A 27,564-nucleotide genomic window follows, 5' to 3' on the forward strand; every position below is an offset into this window, starting at 1 on the left:
GCCAAATGCCTTCACCTAAATACCCAAGACATTACTAATTTGATAAGAGTCCTTTTCCTATTTTTCACTTGCCTAATAGCAGTTTCTCAATCTGTCTGTACTATATTCCCACGAAGAGCAATTTTAGTGGCACAGAACATGTCTGCAAAGGAAAATGAAGGTGTAGTTGCAACACAGGTAGGTGAAAGCACACAAGAATGGATGGTCAGAGCAGTAAACATGTGGAAAATGGACTGGCAACCAGCCCACATGTACAGCTGGGTGAGTATTTGGCATAAGCTGCAGAGAAGCCTCTTGCTTATGGCAGTAGATAACAGGAAAAATGCATGCTGGGGCTTCAAATAATGTTGAATGGCTTGGAAAAACTGCTAGATTAGGTACTGAGCAGGATCCAGAGTCTTCTCTCTAGGAGAACAGGTAAGTACAGTAAATGCAAATCAAGACTGTATTCCTCAGACAGGGTATGCCTGAAGATTCACACAGAAAATCTGAATTTTTCTACCTGCTGCTGTGTCTGTCTGAGCAAATGTGCCTGTTGTCTTTCTTCCTGACCTGTGGACACGTGCTGTGCACTGCTGTGGCACTGGGTGCTGCCACTTGAGGATGCTGAATGTGGTTGCCTGGCCCACTCCTCTCAGCAGTGTCAGAGTCCTCACAGCCACATCTCTGACTCACAGGCTCTGGATCATGTTCATTTCATGGAGATTTGTACTTTGGGGAGAAAGGCTGGAAAGAGAGGCAGTTATCATCCAGTTGTGAGGAGCCTTTTCTAGAACAAGCCAGAAAGCTTCCCCAGGTGCCTGCAGGTGTAATTCTGGGCATATAAGCTTCACAATACCTTGTTAATATGTTTGATTTTTCAGGTGTTTTACACCTTCCATAGCTTGTAGTAACAAGTTTTGAAACAACATACTTAACTCTGAAAAGATACAACTAGAAAAGTCAAACTCACTGATGCTCTGTGGTGCCTCTGGCACTCTGAACAGTGCTAATGCACCATCATTTTCCTTGGTGTCTTGGACCTCTGCCCAGTAAGGGGGAGTAAAGCTGGAGAGGATAAAAAGGTTACACACAGCAATTGAATTCTAATGATAAATGGGAATACATTCTTAGGCACAAAATTGTTCAGCTCTCTCTGTGTTGTTTTCTACCAGGAGAGACTTACCTGGAAAATAACTTCAGGAAAAACAGGAAAAAAATTTCTGCATGTTTTCTTTTCTTTGGAGGGAGAGTGTGAGTGTGGTGGTTTTCTCTTTCTTTAGATGGATGTATTCCACAAATGTTTCTTCACTACATACTTTCAGCTGGTGAAAATTATTTTTCCTCTGTGTCTGAAAATGTTTCAGGTAGACCCTGAATTAAAACTATGAGGAAATCACCACTGCAAAACTGGAATTTTAAAACTAATGTTTTTGCAAAGAAGAAAAATATGTGTGTGTGCCCTTTGGCTGATCTGTAACTGCAGCATGGTCTTTTCAGCATTCCTTTTCTGAACATGCAAAATATTTTCCAAACTCCCATCCTGTTTTTTTAGGAACTGTGCCAGACTGCATGCAACTTCTGAAACCAAGGCAGAAGCAGTGTGGCACTATGGAACTTGCATAGTCTATTTTACTGAAATATATAATGCCAGGATGATGCATCCTGAATACACAGGAAAGTGGAGTAAATTAAGCAGAGCTGATGATAAACATGTTGATCTCACTGTCTGAGGACCCACTGCTTTTAATCCTACTCTTTCTCTTGGTCCAGGTGTCTTACGTGCTTAAAGATTTGTTCCTGACTAATGTTTCTCAGCTGACCTATGACCTTGGTTTGGAAAAGACCCAAACAAACCCAAACAACTTGGGGAAGATTTTAATCTTAAACTCAAGCTGTGAGTATACCCTTATTTCTGTACCTTTAGGGGGATTGTGCCTGGTTTTATGGCTGGGTCTGGCTGTCCTAGCAGAAAATGTTATGGGTGCACATCCTGCAGTGGTGCATACACCGAGATCATGTAGCTCTTACATTACTTGATAAATAATAATACTCTGAGAACTGCTATACTGACCAAGACCAAACAAAAAAATTTATGTGTGTGAGGAGACTGTAATAACTGAGTTCAGTACCTCTGTGACAACCAAGGAAGCTCACACGGCAGTGGAACCGCTCCTTCTGCTGGCAACTGGTTAAATGGGTGAGGGTTTTTACTGCCATCTGCTGCACAAATGCTTCAAGCCAGAGGGAAATAAAAATGCAGTCTCTTGGTTCTCAAATAAATGAAATTGCTTCTGAAAAGAGAGATAAAGTAGAGCTTGATGTCTCTCTACATCTAATATTCCCTTTATTTATCTTCTTTTCTAATTCAAAAAGAATTTGGGTCTTCTATTTCCTTCCTGTGCTGAGAGTAGAATCATCAGGTTTGATCAAGGTAATTGTTATCCCTTCACTCTTCGCATTTTCCATCAACATAAATTTTCCACATACCTATGTATACACAGATAATATTTTTTGATTGCTGTTTTCCTATTTTTCTTCATTTTATCTTGTACAAATATAAATCACAGTCCTTTTTGACAACTTTAGCCCCTGTCTGTTAATTATATTCCATTAGATTCAACACTTTTAGATCCAGAAATCTTTACAAAAGTTAGTCTTTAGTTACTGGAATCCAGTTGGAATGATGGGAATCCATTGGATTAATGGACCATTTCATTGTTTCACAATAAATCCAAAAAAGAAAACAAAGGAGCTTCCTTGCACTACTACTTTCTTCATTTTTAAAAGCCCTTTCCTACACATTCATCCTACAAGCTTCAGTCTGGGTCTGTGGCAGTTACAAATGATATTTAATAATATGAAAGAGCAGAGATGGGTTAATGATTTCAGGCCTGACAAGCCCTTTATCAGGGGAATACTCATATTAATCACTCATTTTCTATCTTTCAAACCTTACATGTTCTTTGTTAAAAACATTACCCATTTTTTTAATGGAAGGGTTACATTTAGGGGTGTGTCACTGCAGAGTTTGTCAATGAACTAGAAAAGCAAATGAGATCATCGTAGCAATAGTGTGATCAAAGTCCAGACCTACAAGCAGGAATAGCCATAATAATACCTGTTAAACATTGCTGAGACCTCAGAATCCACAAAAGCATTTGCAGAAATGGAGGAGGACTGACAGAAGTGCTGAAGTTGTTTTCAAAATTCCTGGGTTTTTTTGGTTTTTTCTTTACCCCAAGACTTATGTTTTAGGAAATGCTGATGAAGCCTCACAATTTGCAAATGCTTGATGTTTCCACAAACTGGTGACTGTCAGCAGCAGTGTGAGCATGTTGTACTTTTTGCTGGTGGGCTACACCACTGCAGAACAGCACAAAAGCTGCTGTGGATCCCCAGCTCACACCATCACAGTGCTGTGTAAAAGCCAGTAAATGCTGTAGCACACAAGGGAAGAGGAAGATAACTGGGAAGATAGACCAGCACTTTGTTTGAAAATCTTGTATTATTGAGCTTCTTGTGTTTGTCTTAGAGGCTCTAAAACCTTAAGGGACTCTTGATGGTGAGATTCCAGAACTCAGCCCAAGTGGAGGTGAGTGAGCACAGCCCTGCCTGGCTGAGAGACTCGTTGTGTCACACCCTTCTTTACCATCTGAATAAGGCATATCTCAATAAAAGCTAGGCAAGGAGGCAGACCAGGGAAGAGTCAGCTGGTTGAGTGCTAAACCAACCATGTGGAGTTTTTTCCACCATGCCAGAGGGGTCTCCAGATTGACTTTTCTGGATGTGTTACATAAAGAAGATGGATTACAGCTGAGACTGTGCCTATACTTAGTCATTGATGGACAAGAATAGAAGAAAAGCATTGTCTTTTTGGAGGGATCAGTTTTCTTTCCCATGGAAAAGGGCTGTTGTTCCTGTCCACAGTCCTGTTGCTGGGAGTGGAGTTTCTGCCTCCAAAATTATGAATGGAGCAGGATTCCTCCTGGACCCAATCCATCCCCACCTCGAAGTCAGATTGTCCTTGGAGTGCCAGACACCTCTGACAAACTGACACCAGGAACAGAGCAGAGATAGTTTTCTTTCCCCTGGAAAAGGGCTGCTGATCATCTCCAAGGGTCCATGGCTGGGAGTGGGATTCTGTCTCCAAAACTACAAATGGACCAGGATTCATCCCAGACCCAAGTTGCCCCCACCATTTGGGCTATCCTTGGAATGCCAAACACCTCAGAAGAACTGGCATCAGGAACCTGATGGGGTCAGGTTTTTTCCCCAGTTAAAGTGCCACCACTGATGTCCACAGTGCTGTGTCCAGGACCAGGCTTCTGCCTCTGAAAATTACAAATGGAGCAGGATTCAGCCTGACCCTGATAGTAAAAGATTTTAAAATCATAAGGAATTCGGGGAGTTAGAAAGAAAGTTAGGCTTGGCAAGCCCTGGGAAAGGTGTTAAAGGTAGGCCCTAGGAAATGTTAGGCCTTGTGCTTGCTAAGAACATGTGAAACTGCACCTGTGTAGTCAGTATATGATAAATTATACAATTGTTAGATATGATTAGATATAATTATTGTTTAAAGAATCATGAGAAGCTATGTTAGGGGTTTGGGGGGATCATGAGAAATCCATGCTTGGGTAAAATCAATGCATGCAATAGAACAATGTAAATTTAATTATTAATATGAAAGTTATATAACAATAGAGTATAAAAGCATGTTCTACTCAAAACCAAGTCGAGTCAGATTTGGGTAGTGGTGGGAAGGTGCAGCTCTGTACTGGCTCTTACTTCTAGAACCTTTATCTATAGGCACAGATGCTGGATGTTTGCAATGAAGATTTGAGGGTGAAAAGAGTGACAGCAGGTTTATCTGGAAAAGAAGATACAGAGCCTCAGTGCAATGTGCACAACTCATTGGTGTTAAGAGAAGGGGGTACATTAAGAACATCTTCTGTCCCAACACTTCCTTTTGTGTGATCTCTAGCAGCCTGGACTCAGCAGAAAGTGAGTGAAAGTGATTGAGCTGCAGATAATGAGTTTTACAGGGAAGAAGGAAAGGCAGCAAATACCTTCTGTCTTGGCACATCTCTCAGTCTGAACTGCAGCTGGAAATGTTTTGCTGTAATGATGGGCTCTGCCACCTTTAGAAAATGTACTGATATCTACAGTTGAGAAGGAAAGTGTGAATCATTAGTGTGTTTTGTCTTGTTTACAGACTGCAAAGGGACTATGAAAGCCAGCACTGTTTTTTTGTTGTAGGACCTTTTTTTGCAAGCAGCTGCTGGATATTTTAGAGGGGTTTGGGATCTGCAAAATTGAGAGGGTAAGATGGCACACAGAGCTTGAGAGAAAGTGCATCTCTCCAGGGAGGGGGATGCAGTTCAGTGCATGTGAGTTAAATGCTGAGCAGCTGATTGCACAGAAAACATTCTAAAAGGATGAGGCCATGTTGCAATTGCCTTATTTTTACAGCTTATAAACTGCTCAGCCAACAATAAAACTATTCCTCTTCTTTCCCTCTACATGTAGGAGCACTTTCTGTCAGTCTCCAGGAGCCAGGACCCACAGTGGAGCTCTCCCCAACTCTATCCCCACACAAATGGGGCTGGGCCAGAAAAGTGCTTGGCTTTTTCCTTGGCCCTGTCAGAGCTCATCAAAACAACCACACGATGAAACAAAACAACCACACGATGGAACAACCACACGATGGTGCTGTCAGCTCGCAAAAGAAGGAAATGCACCAAGGCCAGCTCGAAACCACGGAATGCAGAGCCAAACTGAAAAATGTCCTTGCTCTCCAACCCATTGTTCCACCACAAAGAGATTTTGCTGATCTTCCCCTCCTAACTGCACACTCTTCATTGCACCACACTCAAAGGGAAACGTGAACTCCTTTGCCCTCACAGAGCTTTTCACTCAGAGTCTGCTAAAAAACTTGAATACATCTGGCAAAAAACATCTCGCTGCCTACAACTTCAACTGCACCCATCAAACTATGAGCACACACTATGGGCATTTGCCTTCTCAGCTCTAGGTACTGTCCTAAGCTTTCAGTTTCACAGGGTCAAGATCCAAATGTAAAGGCACCTGAGACTGCCCACACACTAAAGCTACCAGGACAAAAAAACTCAACAGCTTGGTATCTGCATTCCCACTGAAAATTCAACAGTCCTAACCTGGAGAACTGCCTATTGGGAAAAGCCTTTAAATTCACTCAGACCACCCAAAGTGCCCATCCAAACTTGCTTTCTTTGCCAAAGAGAGGAACTAGAAGCCCATATCAAAAGAAATGGCCTTTCCTCTATCAAAATACAAAACACCCAAGGCCCAATCCACCTCTAGTATTGAATGCATCCAACAAATATGCCTACTCAAAAGGGGCCAGGACAGATATATCTTGCTGGACTATTCCTCACCACAGAACCTTAACATCTGCTCCAACATCATTGGCATTGTATCTTTTGCTTCCCAAGGAAAGGTACTCCAAGTCACTTGGCCTTGCCTTGCTTTCAGTATCGTTCCTAGTTTTTCCTAGTCTACCCTGGCTTTGCTTGACTTGCCCATGTCTGCCTTGCCTGGCCCTACCTACAGCTTCCTTGCTTTGCTTTACCTTGCCTGTCACTCCTTGCTTTGCACTCCATGCAGGCAAGGCAGTGCAAACCAAGTGTAGGCTGCTGTAGGCACGTCCAGGGGAGGTAGAGCAGTGAAGGGAAAGCAAATAAAGTGGTGAGAGAAGGCCCAGAAGTTATAGACAAGGCTGGGAATAGGAAGGTAAGCCCAGAGATGGGTAGGCCAGGCAGAAACAGAAAGGCCCTGGAGGAAACCAGTAGACAGGTCAAGGGTGGGGTATGGTCATGCATGAGAATGCAAGGCTAGGGAGGGTTAGAAGGGCAAGGAAAGGAAATTTGGGTTGCCAAAGCAAGGCAAGGCAGGTGAGAGGCACATTCAAGGATTGCTGGTACTTGAAAGCAGCCAGAACAGAATGCTCTGTCCAGCCTTGATCTTGTTATAGATAGTTAATGCGATGGATTGGCTCTCACAATTAAAGGATCAATATTGTGGATATGTTAGGAAAAGTTTTATTGATACATAATTATGTTATAGTGATTTGTTATTTAGACATCCTCTGTTCTCCCCATAGTCTCCTTCCCCATCCCTGTTGTATTGTTGCCACTGGATGGCCTCAGCAGTGGGAACAGGTGAGGGAGGGGGACGTGTCCGTGTGCCCCTTGGATGGGGCAGATGGGAGGAGGACAGGCCTGTTCATAGAGCCATGACAACACCTGACCTCCAATCAAGTTGTAAGAAAGTTGTCTCCAGCAATGGATGGTGAAGAAGAGTTGACAGACAGGTTTTGGGAGTTTTTACACACTGCAGTTTTTAACTGACACAACCCCAGGGCTATAAAAGGGGGAGCAGCCACTTTGTAGACGAGCACGTGGCAGATGCTCAGTGCTCCCAGAGCTGTGTCTCTTTCCTTATTCAGCCCTTCTGTTGTATTTTGTTAAGGTTTAATAAAGCTTTGAAATTTTAAAAGGTGAGAGTCATTTCTTCCAGTCTCACATGGGCTGTTTGTAATTGTGCACCTAAAACACTTGGGCTGCCTGCTTTCCTTCATCTGCAAAAGAACTGACATTCTGGGTCTCATTACAAGCCCAGCTGAACAAGGATAAGGTTGTCAGACAATTAGTTATTGGCCAATGATTAACTTCTAATTTTAGCAAGGCCTCTCTATCTACCTTTAATTTTAGCAAGGCCCATCTATTTATTTCAATTAGCTTCAGCAAAGCTTATTTTTAACTAAGGCCTCGGCTTCTCTAAAATCTTAAATTCTTCAAAGTTTGTGTCTCAGATCCTCTCCAAACTACTTTGAAGCAATGTGGAAAAGTGGTGTTTAAAAAGAGGTCTTTTGGAGCCATGCATGCCTCCCTATAATACCCCTGTCTTGCCAGTTAAGAAAATCCATGAATGGACACCAGAAGGAAAGAAGAATTTTAAAGTGTTAGGAAGGAAAAAAAAAGGAATATTAACTGAAGCTCCTGCCCTAGCCCTTCCAGACAGGCAAAAAAAAATTGAATTTTATGTGAATGTTAAACAGGACCACATTAAAAGGATTTTAGTATGGGAAGACAGGGGAACACTGCAGCCTCTTGCTTACTCTCCTAAGATGTTATACCCAGTGTCCTGGAGGCTGGCCTCATGGTCTGCAGAATTGTGCAAACATGGCTTTAATGGTAACTAAAGCCCTCAAAATGATGACAGGAGAATGTTTTATTATGAAAGTCTCACATCAAATGAAAGTTTTGTGAAGCAAAAAAGCCTCTAAGTGAATGTGCAGTACTCAGTTATTATAGTCTAAAGTTTATATAATGGAGCAGAAAGATTAGGGATTGAGAAGTGGGGAAGGGTTTAAGCCATCCTCCTGTTTGAACAGTCCTAGAAAGAGGGCAAGGAGGAAACCCATGACAGTGTTCAATGGTACTGTGGGGATGGGATGAAGGTCAGGATGGAAGGGGGGATGGAGTGGTTTGGGATCTTGGAGTGGGGCACTAGAGGGAGGGAAAGCAGGAGGCACTTTTGAAAGGTGCCTGATGGTTGTAGGAATTTTGAGGTGTCTTCTGGGAGGTTGCAGTTAAATTGGAAAGGCTGAGGTAAAGGCCCTGAGCTGCAGAGGGAGGGAGGGAGGATTCCAGATCCAGTCTTACTAGCACCTAAAGCCTGAAATCTGGTGTTTACTGTCACCACCAGTGCCCAGATCTAGAAATTTCCCAGTGCTGGCACAGACCAAGTCCAGCAATTTGCTGGAATAGAAAGCCAAAATTGTTTTAGGAGGGAAGAGTGCTCGTAGCTTGATGAGTGTCTTCAGATTTGAATACCTGTGGGAAAACCTGTGCTAAACAAACCATAAAACTGGAGTTCAGGATTAACTGTAAAATCAGATAAAACACCCAGATCGGTAGCAGCAGACATGAAAAGAATGTGGTGAGGAATTCAGCTCAGGGGGATTCACTGATCATATCTCTCTGGAAAACAAGAGAACAAAGGCTACACAAAACTTTTGGCTAGTATGTGTTTTTAGAACTCTCTTGAGGGTTATCATTAACCAAGAACAAGAGATGTGTTTCACCAATCCAAAATAAATCAGTGTTATGAATGAAAAGCACTTTTGTGATAGAGCAGGACATCAAATTTTGGAGATTTCTTCTTCCTCCTTGTACATGCCTTGTTTGTAGATGACTCTTCTGTTGTCTTCACTTCCCTTTTTGCAGCTAAAATAAAACAAATTTATTAAATAATTGTAATTCCAATGAAGGAAAAGCACGGTTAGTGACTTAAAGTTGTCCATTATGCATGTATGAGATTATTTTCCTCTGCACTAGTGCAAATGTCACAGTAGCTTATTGTTTCAAATATTTCAGAGCACATTTTGTATGCAAGGTCAATGCTGAATGCAAAGGGAATAAGGCACAGGAAAATTTGTAATCTTAGATTTTTTTTCCAGGAATTGGCTTAGTTGGCAAACAGTGGCTTAATAATCTTTTGGCAGTACATATTTCTTCCTCTAAAATGTTTCAACATATGGGAGAGGTTTTCCTAAAATTCTATTCTCCTCGTTTCACTTACTGTTCCAGGAAAAAATGGAAGGATCCAAAAAGCAATTAGGAGCAGTAGTGCTAGCAAAAAGAACAAGCAAAGAACAAATGGCATTTGAGAAATAGAAAAACTGGGAAAGTCTGATATTGACCTAGCCTAATATCACACAGGGGAAATAATGTCTACAGTAATAAAAACAAATCATGGTTTGTAGGAAGAGATCATGCCTTATAAAAGATAAAACCTTATCACTATAAAAAATGTGCAAAGTTTTGGACAAGCAAGCACTTTGCTGTGTCAGAGGAAAGACATGATTTGGTTTTATTTGTGATGTGATGGCCAGACATCTTACCTTTTCTTCTTCAGTAGCCAGAAGGCTATTGCAAGAATGATGAGAACTCCCAGAATGCAGCCTATCACAACAGAAACCACAAAACCTGGGAAAAGTGGGAAAACAGGCACAACTGTAAATATCATTGAGTGGAGAAGGTGAATCTCAACTAACATTTGCACTCTGCATCTGCAACCTTTCTACAGCCTGGTTACACCACTCTGTGGCTATGAATGGGAGACTTTGCACAGATGTTCCCTGGAATGTCCCAGTCCCACAGCTGGATCCACAGTTCACACTGCTGTGACGTGAGGCACGTGCTGAAGTCACAGTGGAGGCACCAGCACAGCAGCTCATAGCAGGAGCATGATTTTTATGCTAAAATAAATTAGAGGTCATAAGCAAACCCATAGAATTAAACCCAGGAAATCAAGGATATTAAATTCAATGCCTTTTGTTTTCTCAAAGAGAACCCCACCGAATGTGGACAGCTGAAGAAGGTAAAAATTAGTTCACTATATTGGTATGAAGAACTGAGTGATCTCTCATTTGCATAAAGATTTAAGGATTATCATGATGCTATATTTGTGAGCTTCATGTATATTTTTGGCAATGGAAGTATGTTTTTATTTATTTTGGCCTCCACAAAGATTCTGGAGGTGAGCTCCTTTTTCTTAAGTGCATTTTCTTAATTTACACATTGTTTTTTTATATTTTATCAGATGATTGTTTCTCTCTAAGCAACATCAGAGCTCTTTCAGAAAAAAACTGACAGGTTTCATGTACTCCATCTAAATATTTTCTCCTGTTAAATCAGCTGTTGAAAAAACATGAATGTAAAACGTGGAGTTCAACTACATTTATTTTTTATGGACCCATTAATTTGAAGTCCAGCTGAATGGAAGAAGCTTATAATCCATGGAATTGAAGAAGAGCTGCTTTACAAAAGTTGAGTGTCGTTATAGTAAAGATGTTTCAAAATGCACACAGAAATATAACACCAAAGAGATAACTGTAGGAAAAGAGCTTGTAGTTTGAAGAGGTCTGCAGAAGATCAAGCTTGACCTTGCTGAGGATCAGCAAATGTCACTGGTGAGACAAGGCCACCTTAAGCACTTACACTGGCTGAAAGAGCTGAGTTGTGGAGCTATTTAGTATTTAGAGTGACAGCAAATACTTCTGCCAAGCATGACAATCGTGTCTTCCTTCTTGCTTGTCCTTGCCCTTGATAAGAAGCATTGCAGGGCTTGCCTGATACCCACTGTGGAAAAAAATTCTTACCTTCCCTGGGAATACCTTATTCTTGTACAGTTGCCCATGCACCAATGCAATATGAGAAGAAAAGGCAACAAAGTGAAGTGCAGGAAAAGGAGAAAGCTGTGTTTTTGTAGTGGTACAGTGCAGCAGAACTGCCTTTCCAGTTCTTCACATTTACACAGATCACTCTGCACAGTTTCTTTGCACAGAAGCAATCATACTACTCACCTTCATGGAAGGAGATAAAAACCAGTCTTTCACGGAATTCCTGGACGTTTCTGAAGTTATCCACCATTTCCAGGGGTTCTGGGTCATCGCTCTCTGTGCAGTACATAGCTGTTTCCAGTGCCAGTAACTATAAAGGGAAATACCTGTTCAGCTCCCAGAATACAGAGAAAGCAATGCCAGTGTGTGATCACTGGGAGTGTTTGAAAAAAAAATAAATAAAAAAATGGTGTAGTCAAAGGGAAGGGGATAAATTAACTAATAATAAAGTCTCATGTGGTCTGTGAACCCAAATACAGAGTAATGTGTAAACAGTGTGACATCTCCAAGCCCATACCTGTATTTTGTTTACATCCTGATAAAACTACTGCTTGCTATCAGATTATCTGCCAGGAAAACTAGATGGGAAGAAACATGGTAGATTTTTTCAGCATGCTCTTCCTGGCACAGTCTAACTTCTAAGTAGTATTAAAGGCTACTTTTTGAAAGAATTCTTTATTCTGGTAGAGACATGGTCTGATGGACAAAGGCAAGAATGCATTTTCAAACTCAGGAGCTTGCAGTAAGCAAGATTTGATCCAAGATTTTGACAATCCTATTTTCCCCCATGTCTATAATTAGGTGAATCAGAAGATAGTGATTGTGAGTTTATAGTGTAGGTAAGTGGCCACCTAAGAGCAAAAGAAGTTAATTAGATGAGCACAAAAAATATAAGTTGGGAGAAAAGTAAGGGAATTCAAGATGGATAAATAACACAACACAAGATTTTTAGAAACTTTACAGGATCAAAGTATCACTAACTATCTGTCCTTTGTTCTGGACAACTGAGAATGTGCTAATAGCAAACAGAATGGGATACTGATTTATCAGTCAGTTCTGTGCTATTCTTCCCACTTAAAAGATTTTAGTAATGGTCACCTTTCAGTTTTACAGAGAAATCTGGGAAATGAGAATATGTATTTGCTGTTCTTTAGCAGAACCAGTCAGGGAAATGTGTTCTGTTGGAACTTGCCTGCTGTTGAGAAATTTTAGCGGGGTATCGGAAAACTGTCCAGAGAACGCTGGGGTAGCAGGGAGGAGTTGTCAGGGAGCCCTCGTAGCGATAGTACTCATCCAGTCTGTCAGGAAGCAGATCTTGAATATTGAAACCAGGGACCAGAACCTTCTGATCTAAAAAAGGGATTCATGTTAAATATTGTGTCATGGCTACACAGGGAGTGTAGTGTTTTTGGTAAGTAGGATATTTTCAGTGTCATATCTCTAGGATAAGAAAAATACATTTTAGCAGAGATGATCCCAGCTTAATAAGGACTACAGCTTTTTAAGTTTCTTATGTACAAATCCTGTCTGTGACACCAAATGAGAGTTCTCTAAGATAAACTGTGGCCATATTAACTAAAAAACACCCTGTGGAAGAAGTAAGGCCCAGTCAGAATCACATGGGACATGCTAGCCATATGCTCTTGCCAGGAGTGCACTGCATTTGGAAGCCTTTCACAGCTTGTGGCAGATTTGCCTGCAATCTCTGGACTCTTTCTTCAGCCAGTTCAACCCTTCTAAGGGTGACATGTGATACTCCCAGCCATTCTCAATCTGATTTAGCCACTCACCCTTGTATTTCACATTCTGGAAGTGCCTGAAGATCTTCTCATAGGATGGGTTGAAGGGTCCAATCTGCAATGATCACATTATCAACAACTGTGCAAGTCACCAATCTGAATATGGGTCTGTGCTTCTTGCCTGTCCTAAGACAAGTGCCTCCACTGGCCAGATATTCATGTACTAGAATGGCATAAGCATTTTATAATTGAAAACATTCCCTATGTCCTCAGATTCATGATAACATTCCTGCTCCAGAGCTATTAGAGCTGCTGTGTTTTATTGCTGCCTTTACGACTGCAGTGCACTGACCCTATCACCCTTGGCTGCTCAGAGTGCTGTGCAAATGAAGAGAAGCCCTTTCCTCTGAGAGCATTGCAGGCAGAAGTTCTCAGCTGACAGGCTTCTCAGATCATCTCCCAGTTTCTGGTCAAAGCCGCATTTTTCCACCCACAAACATTTTTAGTCTGCTGCTCCTCACAGTCCAGGGAGGTAAAGAATGACCAGGGCCACAGGGCTACAGCTCAACTCTCTGGCTAAGGCTATAACTCATCTATCACACAAGACTATGTTTTTCAACTGCTACCAGCAGCTTTTTGGTCTAATAATCAATGCCTTTTTTATGAATTCTTCAGAGCTGGTTCTTAGCAACTCTTCTGACAGCCAGACACAGTGTCCTTACACTAACTCTAACAACCAGCAGCTATCTGGAAGGATTTCCAAGACCTAATCTCCATTGTTCACTGATTTGATTTTCAAGCACCATTGCTTAGAAATAACCAGAATCCCAATATTATTCCCTAGCATAATATACAATACTCTGACACTTTTCACAGCTACAACTTCCAAATGAACTGAAATTTAACACAAAATTACTGTCAGAATCTTAGAGGTGCTAGGAAGTGAGTTTGGGTAATATTAATGAGAGTTTTGTTTGCGAACTGGAACATTTTACTTTTTGATGGAAATGTGGAAATGTATTGTGGTTTTGGTTTGTAATGCTGCAGAGAATCCTTGCATTTTAAAATTATCTTTACAGTCATTGAGGAGTTTTAATCTTCAAGAGAAAGAAGAATTATATATGTGCGAGCTACTAATTTTTTTCTTTCTGTTTAAGATCGTTATTATCTTCATATGTGGGACTTAGGAAAATTGGAAAGCTGTCCTGACATCTTAAAATGTCACAGAATGTACTCATTTTCTGTAATCTGTAGTTGAAAGAATCTGTGAAGTTAGCAGGGAGAAGACTGTGGTTAAATCCTAATTACATGCAGTGGTCAAAGGCAGGGTTGTGTCTGCCTGTGCCTCTCTGCTGTGTTCAAACTGCCTCATGCTGCAGCAGGAAGCTTTGAGTAAATGAGCTTGAAATTCAGTTTCCCCTTGTTTGATAAACACTACCAGTCATTAGTTTGTAAATGAATACAAAAATAGACTTTAACATAGCTGAAGTTAATTTAATAAAAATCATGAGGAAATACTCAGAATTTTTCTTTTTGTAACATTTGCTCCTGGTTTGGTATGTGCTGCTAGAATCTGACCCTTTTATTTTTGGTGAAAGAGGAAAGGAAAAACCTTTATTCAGCCACTGTATTGTTGAATAATGTAGGTAATTTTGTACATTAAAGGTCTCTCATAACTGAATGATTGAAAGCATATTCTAAACAAACAGAAAAAAAAAAAAGACCCTGCATCCTACCTCAAGGAGAACAGCCAAAACAGCCAGTCCATCTGCTTTGTCCATTGCTGCTGCTATATCTGGGTATTTCTCAGAGTTGTAATGTACAATATGGAGCTACAAAGGAGGAGATATTTTGTTACAATTACCTCTGGGTCATGCTCACATTTATGCTTCACAGTTAAAAAGTACTGTGCAGCCACCTCAGGATAAGACAATGCAGGAGGGTCCTTCAGTGATTTCCGGGTGCAGAGGTAAAACCTTTTCAGAGAAAGGCAGAACGTCCTGGGACTCTCAGCTCTGCTGTAGCTGAGTTTTACACATCCCACACACACCCCCATAATGCAGGGGGAAAGAGGATTCATGATTTAATGATTCATGACTTCAGCTTCAAGTACTAGCAAATTTTTCTGAAAAAATAACACCCAGCACTCCAATATTTGGAATGGAAACCCCAGTGCTAAATACAACTAGAGAAGAAATGGATTTGTAAAGTGCTGTTATGCAAGAAAATTATTCTAATTTATTTTTTTCATAATTTTGAGGTAAATATCTGATTGGTACCGCTTATCAAAATCTATTCCCAAATCCATAATTTAGAAATTAAAAAAGATAACCAGTTTATCTCTGTATAGAAGAAGGTGAGTAAAGACAGCAGCAGTGCCATGCAGCTAAAAGTTACTTAAAGTGAACTGGTGCCTCAAGTTACCTCAAGTGAACAGTTCTGAGTTTAGAATTTAACTTCCAGCTCCCTGACCTAGCACATCTGAATCCATCTCTTTTTTGTGGTGCACAAACAATTATTTTAGTATATCTTTTAGTATTTTAGATAATAAATACTTGGCTTAGAACCTCATAGCCTTTTACAGCCATTTACCCAAGAGACAGACCTCACTTTGAAACAATGAGACCTCCCCAACCTTCTTTGCTTCTTTCCCTGATCTGATCTGCCCTGCCTTACCTCTGCTGCAAAATGCTTCCCACTGATGGTGTGCTCAGAGCCTTTGGAGTGGTTTTGGTTTCCCCAGTGCAGGTGAAGTTGAGATGCAGTGTACTCAAATGGGAGGTTTCTGATGGACATAGCAGGTGACAGAAACATTTTCACTGCAAGCAGATCAAAACCGGAGAGGAACAAATGATACCACAGCTCTCAAGGACAGGGCAAATAAAAATACCATGTCTAAGTGTATTATATATGGAGCATGAAAAAAGCAGATTCTTAACTCAAATCCATCTCAGTCTGTGGGGGGAGATAAACACTTCTGTTCTCTTTAAGCCTTTCTTGGTAGATCAGGATTTAGAACATACCCATTTCTATTTTCCTAAATACATTAATTAAATGTGATTATTGTTGCTAATGGAAATCTTTCTTCTCCCTGAAGAATGTGAATTTGTCTCAGACATTGATATGTTAAAACAAAATTTATGCTCATGTACCTTCTTTTAGTTCCCTTATAATGGTTGAAAATGGCTTAATAAATTAATATTTCTCATGGTAATTTATATCTCCTGTTATATTGAATTCTGCTGCCTCTTCATCTTTTTTTTAGGAGCACATGACAAAACCAAATACACACCCCCTTTCCTTGCTGCTCCCAAAACCCAGAACACTGATGTTGAGCAGCAAGACAATCCCAGGCCTTAAGAATGAGCATTTCCTCTCTTGATGTGCAGGAGGGAGACTTTTGTATGCATGACCCTCTCTTCTGCTCACTAAGGCACTCTCCTGGGGAAGGCAGGCTGGTTTGTTGGGGTTTTTTTGGTGCTGAAATTCCAGTAGTAATTCTCATCCCAGCAGAAACTTTCCAGTTGTTCATTTGGAGCATTTGGTATTTCATAAAGCAATGGCGTATGTCAAGAACAGATCTATTTCTTAGCAATTTTTCCCTATTATTTTCCAGAGTGAATACAGTTTGTTTCTGGACTGTCCTGGACATGTTTTTCAGGGGAAACAAGGCTCAAAACCATAGTGAAATAACAGTTGTGACCTTATGTATTTTTAGGCTCTCACTGAGAAGGGTTTTTTTGAGCTCTACTGTTTTCAGTCTAGCTGAAGTAGGTAATTGTGTCTGGATGAGCTGGCTGGTGAAGAACATCAATTATATACAGGAATGACATGACAGCACAATATTAAGCATCCTATGGGTTTCCTATAGCTGAAAGAGAAGGTAGCAGCATAATGATCAGTCCAACAGAGGCTAATTTTTTGTTACTCAGAGGTAAATTAATTTGTATCTAAGTGAGGTTTCTAGAGTAGGATGCATCTCTACTGCTTTCTAGGAGGGCACTGACCTTGAAAATGAATTCCCATTTTCTTGAGGGGGTTATATTTTTGTCTTGGCTTTCTTTAGGAAATAATCAAACTTTGTATTTTAGGGGTGAGGTATGACAGTGGTAGTGACTTAGGTTGTCCAAGGAAATTGCTTTTACTTGTGACTGTTTCGGGAGGGACAGACTCTCAGTGCTGTTCTTTTGGCTCCTTCTGCACTCTGGCACCCTTCAAGTATACAATGACACTATTTCCTTCTCTGCCTATTGCTGTCATATCAGCCCAGTGCATTCAACTGTGGCACTCCAGTCTTTCACTCAGGACCAAGAAGGACTTTTAGGAAAAGAAGGCTCAGAAGGAAAGGATGTTCCAGCCATTCCTAATCTAAAGCAACCTGGTTTTAAAGGAGAAAGTGATCAAAAGAAAAACCAGAAATCTGTCGTAAGAGGCTGGCCCTTACTGAAGAATGGGCTTATGATGTTCAATTGAGCAGGTCAGCTTCACTGGAGGAATGATAAAAAAGAGATTTTTGCATGTTGGTCAACTCATAACCAAGCATGTGAGAGCAGATGCCATTTAATAATGCAGATTATTCTGATACTTATGCAATAAAAGAAGATACAAAGAAGCAGGGTTTTATAACTTTTCTTATTTCTATGTCTTCAAGTGTCAGAGGAAGGAATGAAAACTGATGGGGCTGACTCACAGGTATTGTGTATTGTGTCATTATAGGAGTCCTTTATGAAACAGCATCACCTCTGCCTTTACCTACTGTACTGACACTGATTTAGTGCTACTGTGGGGAGAATCCATTTGTATACTATATCTAATTATTTTTCTGCCTTCTTACCTATCACTACCTATCACTGTCTATCTTACCTTACACGACATAGATTTCTGTCTCAAGTCAAAAGAACAGAATGGTGCTCCTACATTTGTTTTCCCCACACCCCCACATAATTCAGTTGAGCTGCTTTGATGAATGGAATAGACCCATAGCTCATATATTATCAGTTAATCTCTTTTTAACAGAATCACAAAGTCTTTTTCCATTACCAAAGTAATAAGAAAACCTTGGGCATTAATTCTGACATGCCTAGAGTTTATTTTAAATTTCTTTATTTAAAATTTGACTTACTGGGAATTCATTTGCACTTAGTACATTCCCAGGTTTCTCTAGCCTGTTCTGTAGATGCAGGTATGCTGATTTGAAGGCTTTCTCATCTGATTAGTAGCTTAATTTCATCTAATAATCAAAGCAGTCCACCCATGAAGTAAAAAACCACTGAGTTCCTGCAATTCTTTCTTTTAGCATTCCTTTTAGCATCTGTGAGTTCCCTTACCTGAATGGCCATTATTGATCAATGTAAACTGGTCAGTGGAGGGCACATTATAGCCTATGAATTCTAAAGGCAGGAGATTAGAATCATACTGGAGAATATCTTTGTGGAAATTAATTGGTGATTGGAACACTCCTCCACAAAATGGGTATTTCTTTGGCCAGGCCTTCTCTCCATCAGGACCTGTGTGAATGAACAGAGACACATTTGTCAAACCTTTACTATGCAATTAACATAGAAATTCCTGTGTCAGCCTTCATGCAAAATTTGGAAAAGAAGCCTTTTCAGAATTTTTAAGACTTTTTTTTAAAAAAGGACCTCATTAAAATAGAGGTAATGAAGGATACAATCATTTTTCTGTGGGTGCTGTGACCTACAGACAGATCTGATTATATCAGACCCTCAGACATTTCCTAACTGTACAAACTGTCTGGCAGTATCTAACAGGACTGCATAACCCACAGTGAAAAGCTAACTTGCAAAAATAAAAGGTGTTATGGTAATTTGACCTACAATCATTTGCTCAAACTCTGGTGAAACTTTTCTTCATCACAGCCGTTTGCCCGAGGTAAGATCTGCAAAGAATACATAATATCAAGAGAATTTTAATTGTGCCTTTGATTTAATTACACATTAACAGATAGCAGCTGTTTGCAAACAACTGTAAGATGAGATGGTTTGGATTTAAATGCCAGAGGAGGCACTTGCAACTTGTGTTTCTCCTTGTTTCTGAACATTTATCTTGATTCTTTCCAAGGCAGGAACATCCTTAGGGGTCACCCAGCCTAATGCTGTAACAGAGGACACCGGGCCTCCCTGGATTGATTTCTACTTCTGTGAGGCCATTTCTTTCAGAAGAGAATAGACATCTACTCCTCCTTTAGCATGCAGATAAAAGATATTTCATTAGTGCCCAATGGATAATTACTGTCCTTGGCAGCTTGCTTTTCACCATGAGCCTGCTCTTCTCATGCTTTTGTTCTTCATTGAAGTACTTATAATATAGGGGATATAGTTTCTCACTTCTCATAAGCTATGTAGATCAAGTCCCTTGAGTCTTTGATTAGAAGGTTTCATTTCCAAAACTATGATATTCCCAGTGGCTTCTTTGAAGATCAGGTCATCAGTGACAAAGCAAGTTCAGATATTTTCTGAAGGAAATTAACAGGCAGGAGGATACTATTAGCAGTTCACTTTATTTACATAAAGACAAATAAATTTATTTACAATTGCCAAGTAAATGGATAGTGGGAGTGAATCTGACTTAAACATAGTGCATGTGACAGAATCAACAAGATCAGTTGTGGTGCTTAAGGACAGACTAACATCCTTGGTAAAGCTGTTTAAGATTATTCAAGAGAGCAGGTTAGCAGGTGGCATTGTTTGCAGTGTGGATACTCAGAGTCTAACAGTGCTTTTCAGTATAAATAGGCCTTGCTGTTGCTGTAATTTAAATTTTTGACTCCAGTTCACTCACAATCACATCAATTTCTTTCTTACATCTTTGTGATACTACCTTAAAGTTGCTGAAATTCTTTTCAAAAGCTAATAAATGTTATGCTGACATTATAGAAGCCTCTCCTCCACCTATTTTTGGCAAATAACAAATACATCCAGAAGAGCATAAATTCCATACTATGGAATACATACTGAAGAATATCTCCAAGGAAAATATGCATTAGGATATACCGAGAAATTACAGTTTCTTAGGTTCAAATTTGCCATGCAAGACGACGACACTAAAATTTAACACTTTACAAGGAGCTAAGATTGCAGCAATTCAGAAAATTGTAAGACTTCAGTAATTTTAAAAGGTTTGATAAGGTAGTGAGTTTGCAAGAAGATTTTGATATGTTACATATCATAGCTATGGAAACTTGATAATTAAATATGTGATTCATGTATAAAATAGAAGTCTAGTCCCAGCCAGGGAGTCATGAAGTACCAATCATTTTTTCAGTAGTGTGTTTGAATGCCTGAGTGTCTGGAAGAGTTGGCAACAGAATATGGGAATTTCACAGAATATGGGAATTTCACACCTACATCACCAGTTTAGAAGGAAAACTTTTGTCTTTTCTATAAAATGATGCAGTTATCACAGTCTTCATGTACCTTTACCAGCACTTATCCTTTTCTTGACATAAATCTGCATCTCCTCTCACAGGCCTTTAAGCTACAGAACATTTTGCTTGTTTCTCATTCCTGCTCAATTAAAAAATCCCAACAAAACCAAACAAGACCTCTTTTTTGGTACAAACCCAGTTTTTATAGAAATTCTGTGTTTTGTCACGTAGTCTTTCTAATTTAAGTGTCTTAAAACTCCTGTCTCAAAGAGCTGAGCTCACTGCAGCTTAGTTTTGCATGTGAAACTGAGATTTCCAAGGCAGATAAACCACACAGCTCAAAGGCATTTCTCAGCTAGGTCTGCTGAAAATTAATGATTGATTGTGAATCAGATTTTCTTTTTCCTGTGCCAGTACACTCAGATAAATTCAGTGAAAATCACACAGCGTTTACAAAGGCTTTGTCTGATCACTACTGAATAAAGAACAGCATGTGCATGTAAGATTGGCCCGTGCTACAAGTCCCAAAAGATATTAACATAAGAAGTACTGCAGAATTACCCCCAAAGTTAATTTCCTTTTTGTGTGACACATTTGTAACCTGGGCACTGCAGAGGTGTTTGCTGCTATGAGGATCCCAGCAGGACTGTGTCAGCAGAGCACTTGTGCCGTGGGCCTGTTCTACCACCCCAACACTATAATTCAGCTGCTGGAGTGAGCAAATTGAGGATAGAGACCTGCAGGGGTCAGTGGAAGTGGGACCTTTCCTGCTGCCACTGCTCCCAGTGCTGCCAAGAGCACTCCTTGCCCTGGGGATTGCAAACTCAGGCTGCCCAAATCCAGCTTGTGGACTGCTTTGCTTGATACAAATTTGCAGGACCACGTTCTCTTACCACACTGAAAATAGCCCTGAGCCTGACGGTGTCCTCACAGCTATTTCATATTTCATAAAAGATGTCTGTAAATAAAGCAGGAATAATTCTCTGAATTGTCTGCCCAGTGAGCTGAGCAAAACACCCTCAGGACCAAGGCTGCATGTGTCCATCATACCACCTCCTTTGACAGTTTTGTGCTTTCCAAATCCAGCCCCACAGCGCTGGTGCTTCCAGGCAATGCAGGACAGATGTTCCTTCATGAACAGTGGTGTCTGCTCCCAGGATGTATACACTGGCCCATTTTAAATAAAGAGAAAACAGCCTTGTGAGACACCAGTGGTACCAACAGACTTTTGCTCTGATGACCAATTAATATTTGTGTTGCTCCAGCTTCTCACAGTCTGTGCAAGTTCTCTTGATGTGAAGTAAAGTAATGTAGTAAAATGCATTGGGTCAGTAACACAGGGAATGCCTATGGAATTTTTGCAGCCAGGCAGAGCATTTTTCCCTGTTTTCAGCCAGCTGGAAGCTGTAAAGCTGCCATTCACCTAGGGCTAGCTGGTGGTGAAGGCTGAGAGTACAGGCTCCCTGCCATGGTGACATGAGCATGTGGTTTCCTTTTTTCCCAGGGCTCAGTAATATCATTCTGTATACACAGAGCCAATATGTGTGTATTTTCCACACATGTGTCCAGAGGGGAGCTTGTGTGATAGAGGAATTGCCAGGGGCTGTAGCTGTCACTGTTACTTCATTCAAGTGCTGTATGAGAAATTTGGGGTGTGTTCTAGTGTGTTCACTAAAGCTGGCATTTCTGAAGGGGAAGTGGAAAGGTCTTAGCACAGCTTCTCAACACTCACTGAATTGGAGTATTCAGCAACAGCAGAATAAAAGAGTTTTTAAGTACAATTAGCCTGATATCTGTTACCAACAGTTCTTGTGTCTGCATTGCAGCATGGAGTTGTCTCTTCACATGCTAAAGTACATTGAGAATTCTGTTGGCACTATTACTGCTAAAACGTGTTAATAATTCTGTTAGCACTTATTACCTTAAACTTGTCTACAAAGCTAGTTTTCTCCATTGTAGCTGCTTGTCCACTCTGAAGGGATGATTCTGGTTCTATGATTTCAGTCCAGCCCACTTAAACTACAGAAACAGAGCCAGAATCCAAAGAATTGAAGCCTAACATCCTCTTCTACCAGTTTTTTTTTCTGGCACAGAAGACTTCAGCCTGCACTTCACAGCCAGAGCAGCATTGGCAAAAGCTGCCTGCACATGCTGTCCTGAGCTGTGGGGCATTGCAGTCACTCTTTGAGTTCTTTAACTGGAAACACTTTCCTTATGATAGACTCAATCTACTTTGTCCATCTTACAGAAGATGGAGCTGCCCCTCAGAGAACACAAATCAAGCCTGTGTCACCAAGGGTGGAGGCCTCATTACTCTCTGGTGTTTCCTCCAGGCACTTTTTCTTTGGCTATGTACAAGGGTAGTGAAAACAGAGAGAACAAATAGCATTGCTTCAGTTTGCCTAAGGAATAAGCAAACAAAGGAGAAGTTTAGTCTTTATATTTGATATATCTAATGCAGTAGTTTCATTATAGGCAAGGCAAACTCCTATTTCTTTGGAAAGCCTTAGATAAGGCCTGATCACAGGTGGCGTCATCTTGCTTTGTCACTATGGCCTGAGGTACTAACACTGCATCAATGTTCAGTTTTACATATTGTAAAATGTATAAAATACTCAACAAATAGAAATCTCTGACAATGAGCACTCAGATTTCTCCTCCACCCTTAATCTTGTACCTTGACCCTCATCTTGATACCAGTTTGTGCTGTGGTTATAATGGCTTGATTTCCTTTCCATTCCATTGACTTAATTTCAGTGAGAGGCCCTGCCAGGTGTTTTAAGGGCAGAGAAAAACAATGGAAGATTTAGGATGCCATAAGGAACCAGAACCAGTGGTAGAGTATGGAGGAACTCTTTCCAGGCTTAGCACAGTCTCTCTAATAGCTCTTTTTCTCTTTGCTCTACCTCTGCTTTTCTGTACTATTCTGTACAAGTTCAGTTGCCACTTCACTTTTGTGAAGTTGCTTTTATATATTTGCTTTTATATGTTCTTCTAGATTTATTTTTATTTTGCAATCAGTAGTTGAAGGAAAAAGATAATCTGTTTTGTGAACTTTCTCCCAATCCTCCATACATTTAGAATGTAGAAATCAGACTGCAGTATGGAAGAGCTTAACAGAAATTGGTGAAGTTGGGCACTGAGAATAACATGCTTTGGAATCAACACTAGTACCCAAATTCCTAGGAAGGGAGAAGTAACTAATTTAAACAAGGATTACCCTGGGAAGAAGGGCAACACTCTCGCTTTCATGTTAGTAAAAAAAGTCTTGTTTTCTTTACCAACCAGCAGGGTTAGATTTACCTGATGGCTGCTGTCAGAGTGGAAAGCCCAGACTTTTGTTAAAGCTGTGTCAGGCTTTTTCCCGACTGGGGATGTGAGGTCTGTGCATGGACACTGGCAGATAGACGTGCAGCTGACACATTCTGCTTATGTGAAGTGAGTCAGGTAAACTGGAGCACAGCCAAAGGGTTCCTAGCTGCAAGTTCAGTCTCAGAGGTTCTTTGTGTTGTCTTGGAGCAGCACCAAAAGCTTAAGAACAAGCATTTTTTTCTGAGAGTCTCCATACTGCCTACTTCTGTGTGGGTATTAGGCATGTAAAATGCTACTCTGAATGAGGAAATACCTGGCTAGAGGATTTAATGAGTTAAAAGAAAAATGTTAGATAATCCTTTTCCTGAGCAGCCACCAGGTCCTTCTGAGTTAGTAGAGGACTAAAAGGATTAGCTACAAATGAACACTGCTTTCCTAAAGATGATTTATTCTGCTTTGTCACTGCAAAGTTCAAGGACTTGAGCCTCCAGTAACAGAATACAGGTGACTTGCTGAACTCTGATTCTACCTGAAAAAGAGGACTCATGTGGGTAGGGAGAGAATATTCTTTACAGAATTAGGCTGGAATGTGCTGCTGGCCTTTGGCTGCTGAGGAAACAGAGGGCTTCAGGGACCTTGTTCAGCTGTAGGTCCAGCTTTAGTCTGCTGCAATTCCTGCCATTCCACAAGGAAATTTAGAACCCAGTAACTGATCCTCAGTCACTTAGATATGAAACCTGATGGATGAATAACAGATTTCAAGAAAATTGATCAGATTCAAACCTGGGTAAGGATTGTGGTCCCAGTAAATACCAGAATACATTTGGCAGGTTGTCTTTAAAGGCAGCCATAACTTTGTAGGTATGAATTAGTACTTACCAATATAAGACCATTTGGACCCTGTTTAAAGACAAAGAAAATATTACTGTGAGTATTTGAAATTGGTCTTACTCTGTAAAGAAACAAATTGCTACTTAAACCCATGTACTGAATGTTGCAATACTTTTGTCTATCTTTCTAGTCCCAGCTGTTGAGCAAAACAGCAAAACATAAACACTTTCACACTTTTTGACAATTTATGAACCTTTCTCACTCAAAGTGTAATTATAATTATCCCTGTGATCCTGCCCATAAGGGTGAATTTCTTGTGGTCACTTAAATCTTGGGGCAGGACTGCTGTCGGTACTTTTTTATTTTATTGGAATATCCACAGACTTTGTCTGTAGGTACACCCCTAGGATTTTTCTCTAGTCAGGAAGCTAAGGAATATAAGTGGAATGTAACTACAACAATCCCCCCTATGCCTTCTTGAGGAGTTCAACAAATATCAGTGGATTGCAAGACTGAGAAATGATGGACAGAAATGAATGGACTTTGAAAAAAGGTAATATGACACATGAACCCCTTTAACTCAGAGAATCCCAGGGAGGGGGAGTGAGTGTTCAAATGATGAATACTCATCCATTGCATATGGAACTAAACTTGGGACAGTATCTCTGCATGTATTTGGAAATGTCTGAATTTATTAAATGCTCTTTTTAATAATTTTTTTACTGGTCCTGAAACCTACTTGAAAGCACTCAGCTTGCTGCATAATTAGAGGTGTTTATCTTGGCAGACCTGAAGAGTTAGGGTTATCAGGCTAATTCTGATCTTTACTCTCTGCAAATTTAATTTTATTTCTGCTTAGAAAACAGCCCTGAAATACAAATCTTGCAAACACTCAGTGCCTGTGCCTGTGAGTGTGTCTGTATGCATGCAGGCAATGCATACAGACACACTCACATTTATCATTACATGCACATGTCTGCTCAGTACATGGTTCTTGACAGCATTTCTTGTGTTCTGATTATGGGCACAGATGCAGCTCTTCCCTAAGAATATTATATTAAAATGTTTGGGATTAGTTTTTAAGGATGTGCAAATCAATTGCACTTAGCTCTTTTGTATTGATATGTGCTGGGAACATGAAACTCTCTGCTTTCAGTTTGTTAGGACCCAGGTGCCTTGTTCTTTTACATTGAAATTTTCAAAACAAGGTCTGTGTAATCATGTTGGCTCAAGTCCTCAGGTTCCTCTCATAGAAGAATTCATATTTTAGACTTCAGATGAGAAACCCCATTCTCTTCTTGCCTTCTCTCTGCAGGGGATTGTCTCTTACTGGGTTTTCAGGGGATTGCTTGTGTCCTTTGGTCATTCCATAGACAAAATTTACATAAAGATAAAAATGACTTGCAGTAGGTTTTAGAAATACCCTCATTTGAGCAGGGTTTGAAGAAATATGGCTTAACTACAATAGCTACTGTGTTCATGCTCTTATTGACCATTAAAATGTCTATGAGGTATCAAAACTGATTTTTATAATCTACAGCCACCTTAAAACAATCACTTTTAAGCATTTACAATATTTTAGTCAGTTATGCCACTTGACACAAAAGTAAATGAAAGCTTCAAGTCTTTTGCCAAGTGAAGTATTCCTTAACCTGTGAGCATTTTGATGCCCTGCAGTTCACTGCTATTATGACTTTATAGTGAGCACAACCATAGAACTGCTGTAGGTAGTGCTGAGGCACATTTCTGCCCATTTCATCTTGGATTAGGAGATGAATCAATGACCACATGGCAGAACCTTCTTGATTTTGTGTGAATGAACACAGAGAGCTGCCAGCCTCAGACCCTGAGCAAGGTTGCTTTTATTCTGCCTGAAAATGGAATGAGAGTCAGGCAGACTGTTAGACAGTGTCAAATCTAGAGGTGAACACTCAATGGCTCTGTGTCTGTGAACACTCTCCTGGCTCTTTGTTCATGTTGGGATGTGTATTGATGAGTGACAGAGGTACATGCCCATGCATGGCAGAGGAGGCTGCTAGAGCCAGTGTACCTGCATTTGACTGATCAAAAGACAGAGAAAAAATACATTTTCAGTGTCACTTGAGAGCTGGGAAAGTGTGAATGGTTGTTGGTGTGATAATCAGAAGGATGTCTGAGACATGCAGATACTCTTGCTCTTGCCATTTCTTGGTTGCAGGTTCCTGAGACAGGCACTGTCCAGAATTTCTCCAGAATCTCCTTCAGGATGTATCATAAGACATATATTTTCAACACATCCTTTCAGTTCCAAACCTTCTGTATGGCCACAGAAAGCACCTGTAAAGCATCAAGCTTTATTTATTCTGTTGTTCTGAAAGCATCAAGCTCTAGGAACCTCTGTCCTTCAGGTGGGAGATACTGATGTAGAATATAGGCATTTTTCAGAGGACATATGCACAAAATAAGAAGATGACCTTAAAAGTTTGAATTTCATGCCTGTTGCTGCTCATGCAAAAAAAATGGTAAAATGTTTGTCCTGTCAGAGCTCTGCATGAACCAACAGCTCTGGATTATGTTTGAACCTCCTGGATTTTGTCCCATGAATATACCTGCCAGGTAGATTGTATTTAGTTTGAAAAAATGAAAATCGATTATAATCAGCTGGAATAGATGAACACTGACTCCTAAAAAGAGAGTGAGGAGTGCCAAACTCCTGAAATTAATCTTGTTTCAATATAAGAGAATGACCTCTAGTGTATGGGGTGCTTTACAGGGATCGCTTTTTTCCTCTCTGGTTTAAAAATAAACAGGCAGAGGGAAAGGTGTGATGCTTCCAGAAACTCTGAAAGGGCCAGCCTCTGCTTCATTTCATGAGAAATAAAACAATCACAAAGCAAAGCATACTGAGCATGCAAGTCTGTAATGCCAACTAAATCAGAGGACAAATTTCTCTTCCCTGTATATGTCAGAATACCTGCTCTGAGAAATTGAAACAAGGATACTAACTCCAAACAACAGCAGACTGCAACAATATAAAACTTTGAGAATGATACTGAATAGCAATAATGAAAAGATGCCATTTTTCTGCATAAATAGCTGTCCTAAGCTACAGG

At 40.3% G+C, this 27,564-nt stretch overlaps 2 protein-coding genes across 2 annotated transcripts; one reads left to right on the forward strand and one right to left on the reverse strand.

The window, feature by feature from the left end:
• Positions 1-6,196, forward strand: LOC131583362 (uncharacterized). Its single transcript, XM_058847386.1, has 5 exons — positions 1-261; positions 1,753-1,880; positions 2,356-2,413; positions 4,786-4,909; positions 5,506-6,196. The coding sequence occupies exons 1-5, from the start codon at positions 139-141 to the stop codon at positions 5,862-5,864; spliced, it is 792 nt and encodes a 263-aa protein (XP_058703369.1). The 5' UTR covers positions 1-138; the 3' UTR covers positions 5,865-6,196.
• A 1,861-nt stretch (positions 6,197-8,057) lies between these two features.
• CA12 (carbonic anhydrase 12) lies at positions 8,058-25,838 on the reverse strand. Its single transcript, XM_058847099.1, has 10 exons — positions 25,775-25,838; positions 24,521-24,541; positions 18,270-18,449; positions 15,619-15,761; positions 14,679-14,774; positions 12,994-13,057; positions 12,396-12,553; positions 11,387-11,513; positions 9,923-10,007; positions 8,058-9,245 (listed from the first exon to the last, which is right to left on the reverse strand). The coding sequence occupies exons 1-10, from the start codon at positions 25,836-25,838 to the stop codon at positions 9,161-9,163; spliced, it is 1,023 nt and encodes a 340-aa protein (XP_058703082.1). The 3' UTR covers positions 8,058-9,160.
• Positions 25,839-27,564: the final 1,726 nt, after the last annotated feature.

This window comes from Poecile atricapillus, chromosome 11, assembly GCF_030490865.1.
Source record: "Poecile atricapillus isolate bPoeAtr1 chromosome 11, bPoeAtr1.hap1, whole genome shotgun sequence".
Taxonomy (NCBI): domain Eukaryota; kingdom Metazoa; phylum Chordata; class Aves; order Passeriformes; family Paridae; genus Poecile; species Poecile atricapillus.